At 40.7% G+C, this 22,175-nt stretch overlaps 1 protein-coding gene across 10 annotated transcripts in view; it reads left to right on the forward strand.

Annotated features, from left to right (window-relative positions):
- Positions 1 to 22,175, forward strand: part of Hipk (Homeodomain interacting protein kinase) — a 110,226-nt gene that overhangs the window by 49,063 nt on the left and 38,988 nt on the right. For 6 of the 10 annotated variants that reach the window (XM_076174638.1, XM_076174642.1, XM_076174644.1 and 3 more), the window contains 10 exons: positions 2,484 to 2,696; positions 2,856 to 3,248; positions 3,374 to 3,652; positions 4,990 to 5,109; positions 5,218 to 5,649; positions 5,861 to 6,091; positions 6,508 to 7,481; positions 7,590 to 7,742; positions 9,967 to 10,154; positions 15,694 to 16,105. In XM_076174638.1, coding sequence (XP_076030753.1) covers positions 2,484 to 2,696; positions 2,856 to 3,248; positions 3,374 to 3,652; positions 4,990 to 5,109; positions 5,218 to 5,649; positions 5,861 to 6,091; positions 6,508 to 7,481; positions 7,590 to 7,742; positions 9,967 to 10,154; positions 15,694 to 16,105 — 3,395 coding nt within the window. Of the gene's footprint in view, positions 1 to 1,127; positions 1,265 to 2,483; positions 2,697 to 2,855; positions 3,249 to 3,373; positions 3,653 to 4,989; positions 5,110 to 5,217; positions 5,650 to 5,860; positions 6,092 to 6,507; positions 7,482 to 7,589; positions 7,743 to 9,966; positions 10,155 to 15,693; positions 16,106 to 18,246; positions 18,389 to 22,175 lie in introns of all 10 variants that reach the window. The other 4 variants (XM_076174641.1, XM_076174647.1, XM_076174639.1 and 1 more) reach the window with 4 other exon arrangements.

The following is a 22,175-nucleotide window of genomic DNA, read 5'->3' on the forward strand; positions in this document are numbered from 1 at the left end:
AAGGAGCATTATGAAATTATTAATTTTTGTCTACTTTCCATGAATTATTCTTTCTGTTGGAACTTTCATGTGCCATAGCACTTTGAATGATGTTTGTTAGCAGTGTGCTTATGGAGTGACCCTCATTGAATCTGTTGGTTTCTAGTAGTGGGTATTTCAATTGCATTTCTTTCTGATACTAATTTTTTCATAAGCTTGGACATACGGGATAGTAATGAGTTGTCTGTAGAATGTAGGGATCTGGGTGGTTTGAGTATTGTGCGAGTTCATTTTCCACATAGTTGCAATTTTATTGTACAGCCAAGAATGGTTGAACATGTAAGATGAGGCTATTATTGCATTTGGGCAGAGGTATTTTTGGTATATTGGTATATTCAATATCTGGGCCTTTAATTTTTTTTCAATTTCCTTAACCTGTACGTCACCGGGCGAATGTTGTATATACTCCCCCCCCCAAGCATTGGAGCCTCTCTCTCTTTTTATTTATCAACTCAAAATGATGTAAAACCAACAAATCTTGCGTATTTTGATTCACCTTAGCCTAGAATTGGAGAAACTGGGTCTATTTTGTCGAGATATGTGTGCCAAGGTTTGGGAGACAATCCGTAGACTTTCTTTTGCTCCTCACACGGGTTGAATGAGGTCGTATTTTTGGGGGAACTTTCGTTAGTGAAGGAATTTGACATGATGTTTCAAGTCAATGTACAGTCACCCATAATAGTCTGACACGGAAAGTGTGTTTATAAATAGTTTTTGTGGGTTTTTTGCCAAATATGGTAATTTATTTATTTTATTTTATTTTTTATTTTATTTTATTTTATTTTTTATTTTATTTTATTTTATTTTATTTTATTTTATTTTATTTTATTTTATTTTATTTTATTTTATTTTATTTTATTTTTAGCATTTAATGGAGGATAGGTGATTGGTGTTTCTTATTGTTTTCGTCAATGTTTTAGTAAGCATCCATCACACTATTATTGCCCAGCCACATTTTGTACATACATATGTCAAGGCTTCTTCCCCCTTACAAGGGAGGTAGCCAAAAAGAAAAAGGCATAAAATCATTCCCACCCATTCCATCCCTAAATACACACCACTCCACTCCACCCTCCCTCCCATCTTAGCACCTCCTGGATGATGGGTCATCCCTGCACCTTGTCCACTGCCCTGGGTCAGAAGCAGTGTCGCAAGAAGCAGTGTCGCACATCAATAGCAAGGCCGCTTCATTAACCACTTCCATACGGTGATGCATGAGGAGCAAGTGGGTACTCGATGATGCTGACGTCGCCATCTTGATTATATTTATTGTAGTCGTACCTACGTAATTTCCATTCTCTCTAAACTGGCTTCATCAATTTTCTATGGTTATCAAAATACACGGGTGAAAGAGAACGAACGATTGAGCACTGACTTTATTTTTTATAATGCGATTATTATGACGCAACATTGCACGTCGGGCAGCTAATGCTGCCAGACGTGTGATGTGCCCCAGAGTGAAGTGGTTAAATCTGCGACCCCCCCCTCTCCCTCCCCCCATGGATAAAAGGAGAAGATGGGGAGAAATCCCTTTGGGCTGCATCAAATTTTGTTCACACATACTACCTCACCCCCATCCCCCCCACCCATTCCACCTCATGCGTCACAACATCATCCATATACAACCATTCTCCATTCACCCGTCTTCTGTCCTCTCCCGTCCTTCTTCAACAGACATTCCCATCTTCCCCAAAGCCCCCTTCACCCCATCCATCCATCTCATCCATCTCATCCTAGGACGTCCCCTCATGTTCACTCCCTCCACATCTGCCTTCCATACCTCTTTTACTAGTCTTTCTTCACTCATTCTTTCCATGTGTCCAAACCATCTTTAATACTCTTTCATTAACCACATTTTTTTGTTATGCATTTATTACAAAAATTGGCAGTGTGAAATTGCCAGTTCTACACATCTGAATATGTACTAAATAGCACATGCCTAACTGTCGAAGTACAACTTCACCTCCTCATACTTAGTTTTGTACACCAGAATCACCTAAATTAAGTCCTAAAGGTAAGTGTGGATGATATATTTGATGCAGCCCAAAGGGACTTCTCCCCATCTTTTCTTTTTCTGTGGATGTGCTGTGTCTTGCTACACCACTTGTGACCCAGGGCAGTGGGCAAGATGCAGGGATGACCCATCATCCAGGAAGAGCCAATATAAGAGGGAGGGAGGGGGGTGAATAGTGGAGTATGTGGGGATGGAATGAGTGGGAGTGGATTTTATGCCTTTGTTTTTTGGGTACTTCCCTTGTAAGGGGAAAATAGCCATTGTATGTACTTATCTTTTATTTGTTTTCCTACATATTTTTTCACACTTCTTTCTTCTCAATATATATTAGTTTTGTGATGCCTGTTTAACTGAACCTCCCCCATATAATTGTCTTCCATGTTCTCCATGCTACCCTTGCCATACTAATCATATACTCTTGCAATTTCAGAGGAAGTGTAGTGACACAAATGGCGGTGGAACCGGAGGTGGCTGTAGTGTAGATAGAGGTGGCAAGGTGGTGGTGGTGTCCTCAAGACAAACGCACCGAACAGTCTCCGGGACGGTGGCCCACGGGAAAGGGGCCCTTGGTGGCGGGGCCCAACATGCCACCAAGGGAGCTGGAGGGGGTGGGGGGTCTGCTGCTGCTGATGGGGACTACCAGGTTAGTTCTTAGTAAGATACCTGTAGTACATAAATGGACCCTGTTCTTCAGGGATGATCCATATTTTGTTATATGATATGGGATTTCTGCATCTGGCATTCTAATCTTTTGAAATTTAAAGTAAATTTATATAAAAGTTGGCTTTTGATTTTGTTTCAGCTTGTCCAGCATGAGGTGTTATATTCATTAACAGCTCAATATGAAGTTTTGGAGTTCTTAGGCAGAGGCACCTTTGGGCAGGTGGTCAAGTGCTGGAAGAAAGGCACAAATGATATTGTTGCTATCAAGATTCTCAAGAACCATCCATCTTATGCCAGACAAGGGCAAATTGAAGTCAGTATCTTAACCCGATTGAGTCAAGAAAATGCCGACGATTACAACTTTGTTAGGGCCTTTGAGTGCTTCCATCACAAAAACCACACATGCCTGGTTTTTGAAATGCTGGAGCAGAATTTGTATGATTTTCTTAAGCATAACAAATTTTCACCCCTTCCATTGAAATTTATCAGACCAATTTTGCAACAAGTTTTAACTGCTCTGCTGAAGCTAAAGGTATGCTACTAACAATTTTAGATAATGTTAACTCATGTTCATTTTTTGTGAAAGATGTGTAAAGGGAAGTGTTAGAAATGGTTGAAATTATTACTGAATCCTATTTTTGTATCTATCCCACACAGCAATTAGGGTTGATCCATGCTGATTTGAAACCGGAGAACATTATGTTGGTCGATCCTGGAAGACAACCTTACAGAGTCAAGGTTATAGATTTTGGAAGTGCCTCCCATGTTAGCAAAGCTGTATGTAATACATATTTACAGTCTCGATATTACCGAGCACCAGAAATAATTTTAGGGCTGCCCTTTTCTGAGGCAATAGACATGTGGTCCCTTGGTTGTGTCATTGCTGAGCTTTTTCTGGGGTGGCCTCTTTACCCCGGTTCTTCGGAATATGATCAGGTGAGAAAAACATGTCTTATCTTTTTCCTTTTAGCTTTGTCAGAGAGTAAGAGTAAATGTGTATGTATTTACTTAGTTGTATTATACGAGAAGGGGAGCTATGCTTGTAGTGACCCGTCTTTGTATCTTGCAACATCTAGTTGTTCTTAAATTCTTGTATGGTGTTTGCACACACTATTGTTTCGTCCAGTTTGTTCCAGACATCCACCGCTCTATGTGGAAAACTTTTTTTTTTTTTTCCTCCACATATCTTCTATAACTATACTTTGTGAGTTTGTTTTCATGTCCCCTTGTGAGGGAGTATGTGTGAAAAAAAAAATTGCATGAGGGGACAGAAAGGGGGTGGTCACCGATTTAATGAAGTGGCCTTGCTGTGAATGTGCTGTGTCTTTTGACACTGTTTCTGACCCAGGGCAGTGGGTGAGACGCAGGGATGACCTGTCATCCAGGAGGAGCCAAGATAAGAGGGAGGGATGGGGTGAATGAGAGTGGAGTATGTGGGAATGGAATTAGTGGGAGTGGATTTTATGCCTTTGTTTTTTGGCTACCTTCCTTGGTAGGAGGAAAGAGCCTTTGGTATATATATGTATGTATGTACATATACCAAGGGCTTTTTCCCCATTACAAGGGAGGTAGCCAAAGTCAAAAGGCATAATTCCACTCCCACCCACTTCATCCCCACCCACTCCACCCCCATTCACCACTCCTCCCTCCCTCCTTTTTTTTTTGGCTCCTCCTGGATTATGGGTCATTCTTGCACCTCATCCACTGCCCTGGGTCAGAAGTAATGCAATAAGACTAAGCAAATCCACAGGAAATCCACAGCAAGGCTGCTTCATTTAATTGGTGACTCCATCTCTCCATACAGATAAAGAGAAGATGAGGAGAAATACCTTTGGACTGTGTCAAAATATCATTCACACATAACCACTCCCTAACCTCCCCCATCTCCCATCCACTTCCATGCATCACAGCATCATTCATACACAACCATTCTCCACTCACCCCTATCTTCTGTCTTCCTTTCTTCCTTTCTCAACAGACATCCCCCTCTTTCTCAATGCCCCTTTTACCCTATTGTTCCATCTCATCCTCGGTTTCCCCTCCTATTTACATCATCCACCTCTGCCTTCCACATTTCTTTTACTAATCTTTCTTCACACATTCTTTCCATGTGTTCAAACTATCCCAATAGTCTTTCATCAACCCTATCTCCCAACTCCCTTTCCAGCCCCACTCTCCTCACCTTGTTGTTTCTCACACAGTCCAGCCTAGTAACCCCTACCATACTTCTCAGACATTTCATCTTTTTGTCATAATATTTTTTCCCCCCCCAGATCCGATATATCAGTCAGACCCAGGGCATCCCAGCTGAGCACATGCTTAACAATGCCACCAAGACTATAAAATTCTTTTATAGAGATAACGAATCAACTTACCCTTTCTGGAGATTGAAGGTAAAGTATTTGTTGATATCGGTCTGTTGCCTAAAGTCACGGACAGTATGAGTCATACATGTATTTGAACATTTCAGTAATGTAATTGACATTTTGTATCTTTAACAGACACCTGAGGAGCATGAAGGAGAGACTGGGATTAAAAGCAAAGAGGCGAGAAAATATATTTTTAATTGCTTGGACGACATGGGGCAGGTGAATGTACCAACGGAACTGGAGGGAGGGGAGTTGTTAGCTGAGAAAGCAGACAGACGAGAATTTATTGATCTTTTGAAAAGAATGTTGACTATGGACCAAGAAAGAAGAATAACTCCCGGTGAGGCCTTGCAACACAACTTTGTAACTCTTCAACATTTGCTGGATTACCCACATTGTTCAAATGTGAAAGCATCAATGCAGATGATGGAAGTGTGTCGTCGACCTTCCTCGTATGTCGCCAATTCACAGCCACAAGCTCTCCCTCCCTCCCTTGTGTCCAATTATGTTCACTCCACCAATGGCTCTGTCACACTTACGTTCAACAACCAGATCACAAACCAGGTAAGTTTTTGCAGACATTCTGCACTGAGGGATTTTAGAAGAATAGGGGTTAATGGACCCCACCCCCTTCCTCCATCATGGAGGGAAGAGCAGGTCATGTAGTTTGCTAGCTTAATCATGCCCAAGACTAAGCAGGCATCTTGCATCTTCATAAGGGACTGAGGTGATGATATATGTAGTTGTAGCTCTTACCACTAACTTTTTTTGTCAGTATGGTCTGTATCAGGGAAGTCGGAGTGGACGTGGCTACGGAGGGAGCAGTAGAAGTGAGGCAGCAGCTGCGGCAGCTGCTGCTGCTGCCTTCCAGCCTCAGCTGGTGCCATCCATTCTCTGTCAGCCCCCAGCAGCCGCCTATCAAGGGTTACCATCACCTGCTAAACACGTCACTGTTGTTACCCAACAACCACAGCTCCAACTTCAACCTTCTCTTTTGTCACAACAGGTGAGTTCAATTCATTTGTTTGTTGATGGTTAACACATATTCATGTGTCATACTGATGAATTCATTCATTCAGTGGGGTGTTGCGACAGATGTGAGATCTTTGGCAATGTATCAAGTATGGATGAAATAACAGTACATGTAGGATATATTGTGATTGTTTGCATTCATTTACAAGTTTTTCTCTGTAGATCTGATAGTGATCAGAATTAATAAAATACTAGTAGTTGTTGATGTGCCCAGATTTATGTTTTGTATGAGTAACTTAGTGTATGTACCTAGAACATGAGTAGATCTTTCCAGTTCACAGAATATTTAATTGTTTCAAAACCTACTTAGTCTAAAGATGTTTATAAATAGTATTGTGTTGAAGTAAGTTTTTGTAAAAGTTGTGTTAATTATTTGTATGTATTTAACAGGTTGGTGGTGGTGGACAGTATGTACCCGTGTCAATGGTTGAACAGCCGGGTCGGGGCATGCTGCTAACCACAGGTGCTGCAGTCGGTGGTGGATGGGGTCGAGGAGGACAGATGGCCTTGGTTCATGGTGGCTGGCAACAGTTGCCACAGCCACCATCTTCTCTGCCACAACCAGGAGCACTATTGCCAGATGCTGGAGATGCATGGAGACGGCCATTTCTGGTGGATTCCTCCGTGGTCCAGGGTGATGGCCCACCCCCTGTGTTTCCAGTGGACTTGCCACCAGACCTGTATGACACTTATTCCTCCAATTGGCCAGGGACCAAGAGGCCCAGTAAGGCCTCCCTTGTGGGCCACTCGGCAGCCCACCCCAGTCATACGCTCCACGTGGCTCGCCCCAGTCAACCAGGGACAGTACCACATGACAAGAAGGACATCAGTCAACAACTGTCTCCTGTCAAGAAACGTGTGAAGGAGGGCACACCACCCAGTGCTACTTCCTCATCATCACATTGGTCAAATCAAGTTTCCCAGGCTTCCCACGCAAGCTATCACAGCAGTCATCATCACAGTAACCATCCTCAGAGTCATATTCATCATCCAGGACATTCATCACATGCAAATCATTCTCATGCACATACTGGTCACTCAAGCCACATTAGTCATTCAAGCCATTTAGGTGTGTCAAACACATCTAGCTATCATAATAGTCGCCATAACAACCAGGGAAGCGGAGGAGGAAGTGGGGTTGGTGGCCAACAAACCATTACTATTCGGGATACACCATCTCCAGCTGTTTCTGTTATTACCATAAGTGATAGTGACGATGAGGCAGGTGGCAAGTGTTGCAAAGATAGACATTGTGCTACATGTGTTAACAACAATCATGACAAAGTGACTATGAACAACAGCCAGAATCATACTAGTGGACCACAGAATAATAATAACAATAATAATAATAATAATTATTCCAGGTAATAGTGTTTTTTTTCTATTGTAGTGTTTTGATAAATTGATATATTGAATACTAGAAAGAAATGTATTGAGATTTACTTCATTGCAAGGTTTAATTATCTTAACAGCAGTGTGTCAAGTAATTATTCAGTGGAAGCATCACAAAGTCAAAAGAAACGACTTTTAGCAAAGGCCCAGAGTGAGTGCATGTTACACGTCACAAAGCGTGAAGTGCGAGACTATTCATCACAAGCTGTTAGAGATAGTTATTACACCTCCAGGCAAGTATAACTTCTTACATATGTATACTAAAGGTTTCTTCCCCCTTACAAGGGAGGTAACCAAAAAATTAAGGCATAAAATCCACTCCCACCCATTCCATCCCCACATACTCCACTCCCATCCACCCCCCTCCCTCCTTCCCTCTTGTCTTGGCTCCTCCTGGATGATGGGTCATCCCTGCATCTTGCTCACTGCCATGGGTGAGAAGCAGTGTCGTAAGACACAGCACATCCACAGCAAGGCTGTTTCATTAAATTTGTGACCCCCCTCTCTGTCCCCTCATGCAGAAAAAGAGAAGATGGGAAGAAATCCCTTCTGGCTGCATCAATTTATTTCTCACATGTACTCCCTTGCCCCCAGCCCCCACCCACTCCCTTGCATGCATCACAGCATCATCTATACACAACCATTCTTCATTCACCCCTATCCTCTGTCTTCTCTTGTCCTTCTTCAGCAGACCTTTCCCTCTTTCCCAATGCCCCTTTTACCCCATCCATCCATATCATCCTTGGTCACCCCCTCATGTTCACTCCTATCTCTAGACCAATAACAAATACCTGCAGTGATAAATTTTAGTGACAGTCATCTTCCTGCTGTCTATTTTTAAAACTTGTCAACATCCTCATCTCCAATGGGAGGTACACTCATAAAAGGCTGACATTATCTTAGGAGGTAATCATGAGCATTAATCAAAGTTTAAGAATTGGTAGGTGAGAATGGATAGATATTGGAAGTTCTGTCTATATACCAAGGGCTTTTTCCCCCTTGCAAGGGTGGTAGCCAAGTCAAAAGGCAAATCACCACTCCCACCCATTCCACTCCCATCCACCACCCTTTCTTCCCTCTCATCCCTTCCCTCTTATATTGAAAGATAACTAGTTTTTATTTGCAGATGACACTATACTAGTGACTGATTTTAAGGAGAGATTGACCTAGTAGGTAACTTGAGTTTGGGAGGGTGTGTGAAAGAAGAATGTTATGAATGATTGGTCAGTCCATTGCTCCAGGTGTTTTTTGCAGGAGAACCATGGCTAGTAGGTAATCAGCAGTGGCCACTGGGTAGGCCAATAGGTCATTCAGGGAAGAATCATTGTTGTCTAGGGATTGTTACTGTGAGGCAATGTAGGATGATGTGCTCAGTGTATTCTGTGTGGTGGTTGTGTCTAAGGCAGTTTGAATCTGGCCAGGCCTAATTGTAACGTTATTGACATAGAGCTGGATGACGCCCTGAACAGAAGTGTGCTTGTCTTAAGAGGGATTTCTCTGTGGGGCTGATATCTGAGGGGATGGGGGGGTTGGTGCAATATTGTTTGGTGATCAGTCTTGAAGAATTTGTTCTGTGATTTGGGTGTGAACATGTTTTTGTGTGAATGTCTAGTGTGGAATGGGAGGTAGGTTGTTGTATATATTTGAGCAGTATTAAACTGGTTGCACTTGCGTGGTGCAGCGAGAAGAATGAATAGAGTTTTGGGGTTTAATATAGAACTGTACATATAATTTTCATATATCCTGTGGGAAATGTGATAGGTTTTGAAAATGGGGAACACTACTGCCTATTTTGTAGGACGAAGACAAGTAGGTACACTTCCTTGGTCAACAGCTACTAAAAACACTTGGACTTACTTTGACTAATTAGAACATTGGCTGTCTCCCCTCAAATCCATCAGTATTTTCATTGACCCCAGATAATCATGAATCCAAGAACCATCCAATTGAAACAGTTGATGACTTGAGTTTGGAAGGGTATGCAGGAGAAGGAAAGTATGGTTTGTCCATCATCCTTGGTCTTGCAAAAGGTCAATAGTTTCTAGTAACCTTCTGATTATAGGAGATTGGTAGTTTTGGGGATCATAGTATAGGAGAAAAAAAATGTCATATATCTGATGAAATACGATAGTAATGCTTAATGGAATCTCTTTGGAAGGAAGGATTTAGCTTAACCTGAAAACCTAACTATTTTTTTGTTACTGTTGTTTCTAATGGGAAAATTAATTACTAAATACACAGTTTTAATTGCAAATCTTCAAAAATGTGACCCTTATGTAAAAAAAGGGCCACATTTATTGAACATGATATCTCTAGGGTATCAGTTCCAGAATTGTAAAATATTTTTAGAAAGTGTACATTTTGAATGAAAATTTAGGTAACGCAAGTTTATTGGAATAAAAGGAATAATCTTTAAGGTATTATGCAGTAGTGTAATTGAGGTTTATTGTCTTTCAGAGAACATTTGGCTCCTCCAGTAGCACATATGAGAGAGACGTCCCTTCATCCCCCACCAGCACACCGTGAAAACCTTGCGCCTCCTGCTGCTCACACACGAGATCACTCTAGAGATCATTCTCACACGCACTCCCGGCCACCTGTGGCCCACAAGGATTATTCCATACTATCAGCTGTTCCCACCTCTGGTATGGATCAACAAAAATATTGTTGTAACTTGTATTCTTAAAAAAATATTTGTTTAACAGAAAAATATATAAGTTGAGTGTTCAGGTGATATGAGATTTTTATTTACATGTACTTATACCAAAGGCTTTTTTCCCCCTTACAAGACAATATTAGTTAATAATGCTGATATTTGTAAATGCATATGGGCCTGGTAGTGTGAAGAGTGTAGAGGAAAGGGAGGCTTTTTAATAGATTTAAATGAGTGCATAGAGGGATTAGGAAGAAATGTCAATGTAGTGGTATTGGGAGATCTTAATGCTAGGGTAGGAAATTAACTCACTGGCTGAGCAGGTTTGGGCATCGTTACTTGCAGCGAAGGTTGAGGTGAGGGCGGTTCAAATCCTGCCACTGGCGAACTTGAACCAAGGGCATGGTTCATTAAATTCCACGCTACAAAGACCTCTGTGAGGGGCACCTTCCTAGCCTCCAGATAGATAGGGGGTGAGTGTATGACGTTAACCATATCATATCATCAGGAAATGAACCAACAGATGGAGTGGTTGGGAAGTGTGGAGTTCCAGGAAGAAATCATAGTGGAGAGTTGATAACAAATACATTGTTTAGGAAGAAAATCAAGCATAAGTACACATGGGAGAGGGTGGTGGATGGAAGGGTGGTAGATAGAGCATTAATGGAATATATAGTGGTAACTAGGAGTATAGTAGGAAGAGTGAAGGATGTACATGTTCTAATGGGAGAGTGTGGGGGAATATCAGATAAAAAAATTTCGGTGGAAGGTAAGTTGAGAGTGGAGGATAGATGGAGAAAGAGGAAAAGGACAGAAGGTAGGGAGGTACTTAAAGTGAAATGCTTAAATTTAAATAAGAAAGAAAAGGAGTACAAGAAGCTGAGAGAAGAATGGGAGGGAGTGAAGGATAAAGTAGAACTAGAAGTGGAGTAGGAATGGGGATGGTTCAAGGAGGGAGTCACAAGGTGTGCAAAGATGATGTTTGGAAGAAGGAGGACAGGAGGAAGTGGTGGGATGATGAAGCAAAGAAGGTTGTAGAAGAGAAGAAGCGAGCTTTCACAGATTGGCTACAAAATAGGATGAGAGTCATATGAGAGGTACAAAGAAAAGTAAAACATAAGATAAATTAGGCAAAGAGGAGAGCAAATGTGAAATGGGGTAAGAGTATGACAAAATTTTGAAAGTAAATAAAAGATGTTTTGGAAGGAGGAGAAGGTGAATCAAGTAGAGAAGAAAAGATAAAAGGTGCAGATGGAGAGATGATAATGGAAGAGAAGGCAGAGGAAGGTGGGCAGAGTATTTTAGGGAGTTGCTAAATGTGAAGGAGGATAGGGAGGGAAAGGTAGTTCTGGGAAGTGCTAAGAAAATGACCATGAGTGAGGAAAATGGAGGAGAAATAAGGAAAGATGGAGTGAAGGCAGTTGTTAAGATGATGAGAGCAGGTAGGGCACCTGGGTTGAATAGATGTCATGCAGAATGTCTAAAAAAAGAGGTACAGTGATGGTGTACTGGCTGGTGAGGTTATTTAATGTTTAAGATAGGGTAGAATGCCTGGAGACTGGAGGAGTGCCTGTATAGCTCCACTTTTCAAGGGAAAAGGGGACAAGTGTGAGTGTAGTAGTTTCAGAGGGATCAATTTGCTAAGTGTAGTTAGGAAGGTTTATGGGAGGGTCTTGATTGAGAGGATTAGGAGAGGAAGAAAGGGAGTAATTGGTGAGGAACAGTGTGGGTTTAAGACAGGTAGGAGTTGCATGGATCAGGTTTTTGTGGTAAGACATATGTAAGAAGCTTAGGAAAAGATATTGATGTATTTTGGGTTTTTATGGATTTGGAAAAAGCTTATGACAGGGTAAACAGGCAAGCACTGTGGGAGGTATTGCAGATATATGGGATAGGAGGAAAATTTTCAAGAGCAGTCAAGAGTTTTTATGAGAGTAGTAGAGCTTGTGTTAGAATCAGAAAAGGAGAGAGTGGTTCAAGGTAAAGATGGGACTTCATCAGGGATTTGTTATGTTGCCCTGGCTGTTCAATTCACACATGGATGGGGCGGTGTGAGAGGTAAATGCAAGGGTAGTGGGTCAGGGATTGGAGATTAAAGAAAATGGAGAAAAGTAGGAGATAAGCCAGCTGTTGTTTGCTGATGACATTGTGCTTGTAGCAGGATCAGAGGAGGGATTGAGGAAGTTAGTGACAAAGTTTGGAAAGGTGTGCAAAAGAAGGAAGTTGAAGGTAAATGTTGGTAAAAGTAAGGTGATGAGATGTACAAGGGGAGAAAGTGGCAGCAGACTAGAAGTGAGTATTAAGGGAGAGAGACTGGAGGAAGTGGATAGTTTTAGATACTTGGGTGTGAATGTGGCAGGAAAGGGGGGACTGGAGGTGGAGGTAGAATGTTGATTGAAACAGGTATGCCTTGGTTGATTAAGAAGTGTAATGAGAAATAGACATTTGGGAATGGATGCTAAGAGGATATTGTGTGAAGGAGTGATTGTGTCAACAGCACTGTATGAGGCAGAAACATGGAACATAAGAGAGGAGTAGTCTGAATGTATTTACCTAGTTGTATCATACGGGAAGGGGAGCTATGCTCCTGGTGACCTGTTTTTGTATCTTGCAAGATCAAATTTGTTCTTAAATTTTTCATCCAATCTGTTCCTCTGTGTTGGAAGCTGTTCTTTTTCAGGTCTCTTCTGTAGTTATCCTTTTTGAGTTTCATTGCATGCCCTCTTGTTTTTCCTCTGTCCCATGTTGATAAGTCCTCTCTATCAAGGCATTCTTTTCCTTTCATAATTCTGTAGATGGTTAGTAGGTCCCCTCGTTCTCTTCTTTGTTCCAGGGTTGGCAATTCCAGTTTGACCAGTCTTTGTTCATATGTCCAAGTGTTGGAACCAACTTTGTTGTTGTTCTTTGTATTCTATCTAATTTTCTTATATTCTTTTTTGTACTTGATTCCTTATTTCATTCTGAGTAATGTTTAACTTCTTCAATGGAGGAAATCTTACTTTGATTCTTTGATCACAGTTTTGTAGATTTTTTCCTCTTTGGTGAATACAGATTTAAAATGTTTGTTCATAATGTCTGCTATTTCTATATCTTCTATGTATTCTCTATTACCTTGACGTAATTTATGTATTTCCTGTTTATTTTTTAGCTTGCCATTTACATATAAAATTATCTGGGTTGATCTTTACATTTATCTATTATACATACATACATATACCAAGGCTTTTTCCCCCTTTCAAGGGAGGTAGCCAAAAAGGGAAAGTTATAAAAACACTCCCACCCATTTCATCCCTAAATACACTCCACACCCCTCCCACCCTCCCTCTCATCTGAGCACCTCCTGTTTGACGGGTCATCCCTGCACCTTGCCCACCGCCCTGGGTCAGAAGCAGTGTCGCAAGACACAGCACATCCACAGCAAGGCCGCTTCATTTAATCGGCGACCCCCCCTCTCCGTCCCCCCTTGCATATAAGGAGAGGACGGGGAGAAATCCCTTCAGGCTGTGTCAAAATTTACTCACACATACTACCCCACCCCCACCCCCCCGCCCATTCCTCCTCATGCAATCACAACATCATCCATATACAACCATTCTCCACTCACCTCTGTCTTCCGTCCTCTCCCTTCCTTCCTCAACAGACATTCCCCTCTTCCCCAAAGCCCCCTTCACCCCATCCATTCACCTCATCCTAGGACATCCCCTCATGTTCACTCCCTCCACATCCGCCTTCCATACCTCTTTTACTAGTCTTTCTTCACTCATTCTTTCCATGTGTCCAAACCATCCTAATATTCTTTCATCAACCCTATCTCCCAGCTCCTTTTTCACCCCTGTTCTCCTCCCCACCTCCTCATTTCTCTCACTATGCCCTTTTCATAATTTATCATTTCTTCTCTACGTATTTTTACATATTCATTTCTTAATTTGGTGTATATTTTCCATATCTTATTTTTTTTTCCTTTTTCCACCTTTTCCAGCCTTTATCTCTTCTGTATTTTGCTTCACTGCACTTTTTATTATACCAGGATTTTATACATACCCTTTCCTGTTTTTGTGTAGGTACATACTTATCCACACCTTCATTATAGATTTCCTTCCAAATTGTCTATTTCTCTTCCACCTTTATTTCTTCATTATTAATTTTTTTTTAATTTGCTTCTCAAAAGAATTTTTTAAGTTTCTCAAAATCTGTTTTGTTGTACATTAGTCTTCCTTTTCTGTGTTTTTCGTTAATTTCTATATTTGCTTCTTCATTTAATTCAAGTTCTATTAGTATGTGATCACTTTTTCCAATTGGTATCTTGTATTTGATTTTATCCACAATTTTGGGTTCTAATATGAATATCAAATCCAATCTTGGGGGTTCATTGTTATTTCTATATCTGGTGTTTTCCTTGACCCATTGCGTCAATGTGTAATCAATGGTCATTTCCAGTGATGTGTTTCCCCAGTGATCTCCACCTTTCATAGTCATCTCTTCCCAACATATTTCTTTTGAGTTAAAATCGCCCATAATTACCAGATTTCCTTCTTTAGTATTTCATTTAGTGTTTTTCTTGTGTCTTCCAGCACTTTGGAGTGTTCAATTCCATTCCATGCGTGAGTTTAAGGTGGGACATAAATCACTGCATACTTTCTATTTTTCATATCTCTATCTTCAACTCATATCATAATCGATTCCACATTGTTCTCTCCTGTAATTTTTGTTACATTTAGGCCTTTCTTGGTTAGTAACATCACTCCTCCACCCTTCCTTGTGTTTGAGATGAGGTGCTTGAGAAATATGATAGGGGTTACTAGGCTGTATAGAGTGAGAAATGAGGAGATGAGGAGGAGAACAGGGTTGGAAAGGGAGCTGGGAGATAGGGTTGATGAAAGAGTATTGGGATGGTTTGGACACATGGAAAGAATGAGTGAAGAAAGACTAGTAAAAGAGTTGTGGAAGGCAGAGGTGGAAGGAGTGAACATGAGGGGTTGACCTTGGATGAGATGGATGGATGGGGTAAAAGGGGCATTGGGAAAGAGGGGAATGTCTGTTGAGGAAAGATGGGATAGGACAGGAGATAGGGGTGAATGGAGAACGGTTGTATATGGATAATGCTGTGATGCATGGGGTGGAGTGGGAGGGGGATGGGGGGTAAGGGAGTATGTGTGAGAAATAAGTGAAGCAGCCCGAAGGGATTTCTCCCCATCTTCTCCTTTTCTGCATGGGGGGACGGAGAGGGGGGGGGTCGTCAAATTAATGAAGTGACCTTGCTGTGGATGTGCTGTATCTTGCGACACTGCGTCTGACCCAGGGTAGTGGGTGAGATGCAGGGATGACCCGTCATCCAGGTGCCAAGATGAGAGGGAGGGAAGAGGGTGGATGGGAGTGGAGTATGTTAAGGATAGAATGGGTGGGAGTGGGTTTTATGCCTTTTTCTTTTTGTCTACTTCCCTTATAAGGGGGAAAAAGCCTTTGGTATAAGTATGTATGTATATCAAACATAGTTTTCTTTTTTGATCTTTTTATGGAAAATTCTCCAACAGGCCACAAGGACTACTCCCAGCCGCCAGTAGCCCACAGTAACCGTGACCAGTGTGTGGTTGGTGGGAGCGTTAAGGGATGGGAAGGCAGTGGGGAAAGTTCTGGCAGCAGCAGTGGAGGCCTTGTACCTGTGAGTGGTGTCAGCTACTCCCATTCTTTAGGGGGCAGATCAGGGACTCACGTGTCCAGTCACCATTCCCCACTGTCCAGGTCCAGAGGCCTCTCACCCATACCTCAACACAATGTGGGAGGTACTCTGTCTGGAGTGCTAACTTCCCAGGCAGACGTGTACCGAGAGTACCGAAGAGCAGCACCGCCTCGTGCAGCCGCCCCTGTTTACGTTGCCACCACACAAGCTGCCTACCTGCCATCCTCTTTACCAGCTTCTCATCAAGTCAACCCATTTACGCCAGGGTAAGTAGCAATATCTATGGGTGTGATTCTCTCTCTCTCTCTCTCTCTCTCTCTCTCTCTCTCTCTCTCTCTCTCTCTCTCTCTCTCTCTCTCTCTCTCTCTCTCTCTCTCTCTCTCTCTCTCTCTCTCTCTCTCTCTCTCTCCTCTCTCTCTCTCTCCTCTCTCTCTCTCTCCTCTCTCTCTCCTCTCTCTCTCTCTCTCTCTCTCTCTCTCTCTCTCTCTCTCTCTCTCTCTCTCTCTCTCTCTCTCTCTCTCTCTCTCTCTCTCTCTCTCTCTCTCTCTCTCTCTCTCTCTCTCTCCTCTCTCTCTCCTCTCTCTCTCTCTCTCTCTCTCTCTCTCTCTCTCTCTCTCTCTCTCTCTCTCTCTCCTTTGCTCTCTCTCTTTTCTCTTTGCTCTCTCTTTTCTCTTTGCTCTCTCTCTTTTCTCTTTGCTCTCTCTCTCTTCTCTTTGCTCTCTCTTTTTCTCTTTGCTCTCTCTTTTCTTTGCTCTCTCTTTTCTCTTTGCTCTCTCTTTTCTCTCTCTTTTCTCTTTGCTCTCTCTTTTCTCTCTCTTTTCTCTTTGCTCTCTCTTTTCTCTTTGCTCTCTCTTTTCTCTTTGCTCTCTCTCTGCTCTCTCTCTCTCTCTCTCTCTCTCTCTCTCTCTCTCTCTCTTTTCTCTTTGCTCTCTCTCTCTTTTCTCTTTGCTCTCTCTCTTTTCTCTTTGCTCTCTCTCTTTTCTCTTTGCTCTCTCTCTTCTCTCTGCTCTCTCTCTGCTCTCTCTCTTTGCTCTCTCTCTTTGCTCTCTCTCTTTGCTTTCTCTCTTTGCTCTCTCTCTCTGCTCTCTCTCTTTGCTCTCTCTCTTTGCACTCTCTCTGCTCTCTCTCTCTGCTCTCTCTGCTCTCACTGCTCTCTCTCTCTGCTCTCTCTCTGCTCTCTCTCTGCTCTCTCTCTCTCTCTCTCTCTCTCTCTCTCTCTCTCTCTCTCTCTCTCTCTATCTATATATATATATATATATATATATATATATATATATATATATTATATATATATATAAATATATATATATATATATATATTATATATATATGAGTCAAATTCTCACTGGCAGCATCAATAGCAGATTCGAAGATGCACCACAATACTTGTGTTATAGTATGTAAATTATAGCTGTATAACTCATTCTTTCACTCATAATATTAATACATATATACATAATATTAATACATATATATGTAATATTAATAACCACAGAAAATATGATCAAGCCAGTTCATAAAAGGAGTCACTCAGTTACAACTACAAAGTAAATATAATCAAGACGCCAACACCGGCATCTTCATATACCTACTTGCACCTCATGATGCCTATGTAGGCCTTATTGTATGGAAGTGGTTAATGCTGCAGTAGTGTAACATACACCAAACCTATTAAGGGGGGTGGCCATGTAACTTCTGTATCGATACCTTTCACTCTTTCACAGAGGCTGGACGATTATACAAATTGCTAACAAGAGCTTTCCTGCTCATAAGGGGAAATAACACATTGAGATTGATGCAAGTGTTGAACTGAATAGATTTCTGGTGTATTCACTGATACGTGCCAAAGGTCCTTTTTCTCTTAATTAGAAAAGTATGGCCAAGTCATACCCCACACCCATCCCACATTCATCTCAAACCCATTTATCTCTCATCTCATCTCAGCACCTTGTGGATGAAGGCTCATCTCAGTCTCTGACCACATTACTTGGGTTAAAAGCAATTAAATTGGATACAGTGCCTCCATAGCAGGTCAGAAGCAATGCAACAAGACACAGCACCACAGCAGGGTCAGACAGCCAAAGCTGATTTACCCCTAGGATTTCATTAAATGGTGACCCTCTCCCAATATCCACTCATGAATTTGCAAAGCAGACAAGGATAAATCTCCTCAGGTTGTATAAATTTATTATCCATTCACAACCACTCTACAAACTCCTATCTCTTGCCTTCCCTCTTGCTTGAGAGACAGTCCCTATCCTTCACCTCGTCCATCCATCCATCCCATTTTCAGTCTTCTCAAGTTCACTCCATCCACCTCCATTTTCTATATTCTTTCCATATGTGTAAAACAATCCCAGTATTCTTTGATCAACCTTATGTGCCAACTCTCTTATCACCTGTGTAGAGCCGGTGGCCAGGGCTGGTTTGCCGCTGTTTGGCCCCCAACTCTTGTTGGGGGGTGGTCCCACGACGTAGACGCTGCGGCTCCAGGACCGCATTGTGAACAGCTGTGCTCCAGGACCGCATTGTGAACAGCTGCCCAGGATGTAACACTTCACCCCATACCATACAACACATAATGGGAGACTGCATTATACACAATCATGCACGCAAACAACATAACATACACTCTATAAAGGATTTGTGGGAAAACCCAGTTTCGGCTGTGGCATTCCTTGGGGAGACGGGACTGCTCGGACAGACAGTCTAGGGAACGACAACAACAACAACTCTCTTATCAACCCCACATTCCATCTTATCATTTTTCACACATTCCATCCTTGTAACCCCATATGCTTTTTATTTTAACCATTACATCTTGAAACAGTTTTTTTTTCTGCTGTCAGAAAGGATGGTGATAATCTGCTTCTTTTTCTTCTTAAATTGGGTTGGTTTGTAAAGATTGTTTTATCCCTTATAATAGATTAAGTTTATTCCTATTCTCAATTAAAGTTTGGTGTGACCCATACAGTAGGCAGGGGAAAGGAATGAACTGAAGATGAATTTGCAAGATGAAAAGGACAACATGTCTATAAGATGGGTGAAAGGTGGGTGTATGCCTTGGCTTGGTCATCCCCTATAGAAGGGGGAATGGCCCTTTTGCATATGTATGTATGATGTTGGAGATGTGTGTAGGTAGGGAGTTGATTATAGTAAACACATTGTTTTATAAGAGTGCCAAACATAAGTATATATGGGTAAGGGTTGTTGATAGGGCATTATTGGACTATGTCATGTTGATGAAAGAATACTGGGATGAATTGGGTATGTGGAAAGAATGAATGAAAAGATATTAACAGAAAACATGTAGGTAATGGGTGAGATGTAGGGATGACCCATCTCCAGGAGCCAAGAAAAGAGGGACGGAGGGATGGTAAATGGGAGTGGAGTATATGGGGATGAAATGGATGAGAGTGGATTTATGCCTTTGAATTTGGGTACATCCCTTGTAAGGGGGAAAAGGCCATTGGTATATTTACCTAGTTGTATTATACAGGAAGGGGAGCTATGCTCATGGTGACCTGTCTTTGTATCTCGCAACATCTAGCTTGTTCTTAAATTCTTGTATGGTGTTTGCACCCAATGTTGTTTCGTCCAATTTGTTCCAGACATCTCACTGTGTGGATTTTTTTTTCCCCAGATCTCTTCTATAACTATCCTTTTTGAGTTTCTTTTCATGTCTTCTTGTTTTTCTTCTATCCCACTTTAATAAGTCTTTTCTGTCAACAACTTCCATACCTTTCATGAGTCTGTAAATGACCAATAGATCGCCTCTTTCTCTTCTTTGTTCCAGGGTTGGTAGTTCCAGTTTAAACAATCTTTGCTTAGAAGTCAAATTTGAAAGTGTTGGGGCCATCTTTGTCATTGCTCTTTGGATTCTTTCTATTTTCCTTGTAATCTTTTTTATACTGGGAGTCCATAGTGTCGTAGTATACTCCAATCTTATTGTAGGTTTTTCTGACTATTTTATTTATCTGCTTGTCTGGGGATGTCTTTCGTGATAATTACTCCTAGGTTCTTTTCAGAACCAACTTTCTATACTTCCTGTGCACCAATTTTATATTCTGAAATTCTTTTTTTTTTTTTTTTTTTTTTTTACTTTTTCCAAATTCCACTATATAACATTATATAACTTAAATCCATTCCCAGACCTTGTCCAGGTCTCTCTTGAGCAATTCACAATCTTTTTCTCTACTTACTCTCTTTAGTAGTTTTGCATCATCTGCAAAGAAGTTCATGTAACATTCTACACCTTCATCCATGTCATTTACATATATAGTGAACATTATTGGAGCCAGTACTGCACCCTGTGGGACTCTTATCATTTCTTCCCAAGTCGAGTTTTTATCTCTGAGCACCACTCATTTTTCTCCCATGCTAGAAATCGTTCATTCATTTCAATAATTTTTTGTGTATACCTCCTGTTGTTTTAAGTTTTCTTAATAGTTTTTTGTGTGATATTTTATCAAATACCTTTTGTAAGTCTAGGAAAGCACAGTCTGCCCATCCATACCTTTCTTGCATTATATCTATTAACTTTAAATAGATCAAATTTGTGGCACATGATCTTCCCTGTCAAAAACCAAATTGTTTCAGATTTAGTATATTGTTCTCCAGAGGCTTAGTCCATATACTTTTGATGACTTTTTCACAAATTTTAGTTATTGTACTTGTAAGGGAGACTGGTCTATAGTTTGTTGGGTCTTTTTTGTCTACCCCTTTATATGTTGACATTAGCATTTTTCCAGTCTTGCGGCACCTTTCCTTCTTAAGGTGAGCAATCTATTATCTTATGTATTTTGTCCGTTAGTTCATCTATACATTCTTTTAGTATCCAGTTTGCAATTCCGTCCAGGTCATGTGATTTTCTGGCATCAAGATTCATTATTTGGTCCCTTATTTCTTTCTGTGTCACAATTATTTCTCTCACTGAGGGGATCTTTCTCCCCTTCATCCCAATTGTGTATGTTATGTGAATACAGATTTGAAAGCTTTGTTCATAATTTCAACCATTTCTATATCCTCTGTATATTCCATGTTCCCTTAACATAGTTTTACTATTTCCTATTTGTTTTTTAGTTTACCATTTACATGTTTTTTAGTTTACCATTTACATATCCGTAAAATAATCTAGGTTGATCTTTACATTTGTCTATTATGTCTTTTTCATAGTTTCTTTTTTCTTCTCTGCGTATTTTTGTATATTCATTTCTTAGTTTGATATATATTTGCCACTTTCCAGGTTTTTCTTTTTTCCATCTGTCTCCTTTATCTTTTGCCTCTCTACATTTTTTTTTGTTATACCAGCACTTAAGGTACACCTTTTCCTGTTTTTGTTTTGGTATGTATTTTTCCATTCCTTCATTATAGATTTCTTTTAATGTTGTCCATTTCTCTTCTACCTATTTTTTGTCCATTTCTCTTCTACCTATTTCTTCATTAAAGAAGTTTTTCCAACTTGCTCTTTGAAAGAATTTTCTGAGTTTCCCAAAACCCATTTTGTTATACATCAGTCTTCCTTCTCTGTGTTTCTCATTTCTTCCCAAATATATTTCCTCTTTTAGTTCAAGCTCAAGTAGTATGTGTTCACTTTTCCCAGTTGGTGTCTTGTATTCCATTTTATTCATAATTTCAGACTCTGATGTAAATATTAAATCTAGTCCTGACGGTTCATCATTATTCCTCTATCTGGTATTTTTTACCCATTGAGTCATTGTGTATTCAATGGTCATGTCCAGTAGTATGTTTCCCCAAAGGTCCTCTCCACCTTTCAGTCATTTTCTTCCAACATTTTTCTTTAGAGTTAAAGTCACCCATAATTGATAAATTTCCTCCTTTCAGTATTTCTTTTAATGTATGCCTTGTGTCTTCCAAAATTTTGGAATGGTCACTCTCTTTCCAAGAATGTGTTTTTGGGGCACATATGTCACCACAAATTTTCTATTTCTCATGTCACTATTTTCAACTATTATCGTAATCAATTCCCTATTATTTCCTTATGTGATCTTTGTCACATTTAAACCTTAGTCAAAAACATGACTCCACCCTGTTTTTCCTCTATTTTTTATCTAGTGATTATATGTACCTTGTCCAACACCTTTTAATTTTGTCTAGACAGTTCCCATTATATCTGGTTTTTCTTCTGCCTGATAATCTAATTTATTTAATCCTGAAATCAGATCATCTATATTGGTATATGTTACTTTTAATATTTTTCTTTCTCCTTGTTTTCTGTTTCCTGTGTTTTTTATATACCATTTTCTCAGCCTCAATTCTAGCACTCTCCAAAAAAACTTGTTCTTTTTGGTCTCCGTTCTTCTCTCGTTTTTTACA

This window comes from Oratosquilla oratoria, chromosome 36, assembly GCF_046742065.1.
Source record: "Oratosquilla oratoria isolate Oo_2021 chromosome 36, ASM4674206v1, whole genome shotgun sequence".
NCBI lineage: Eukaryota > Metazoa > Arthropoda > Malacostraca > Stomatopoda > Squillidae > Oratosquilla > Oratosquilla oratoria.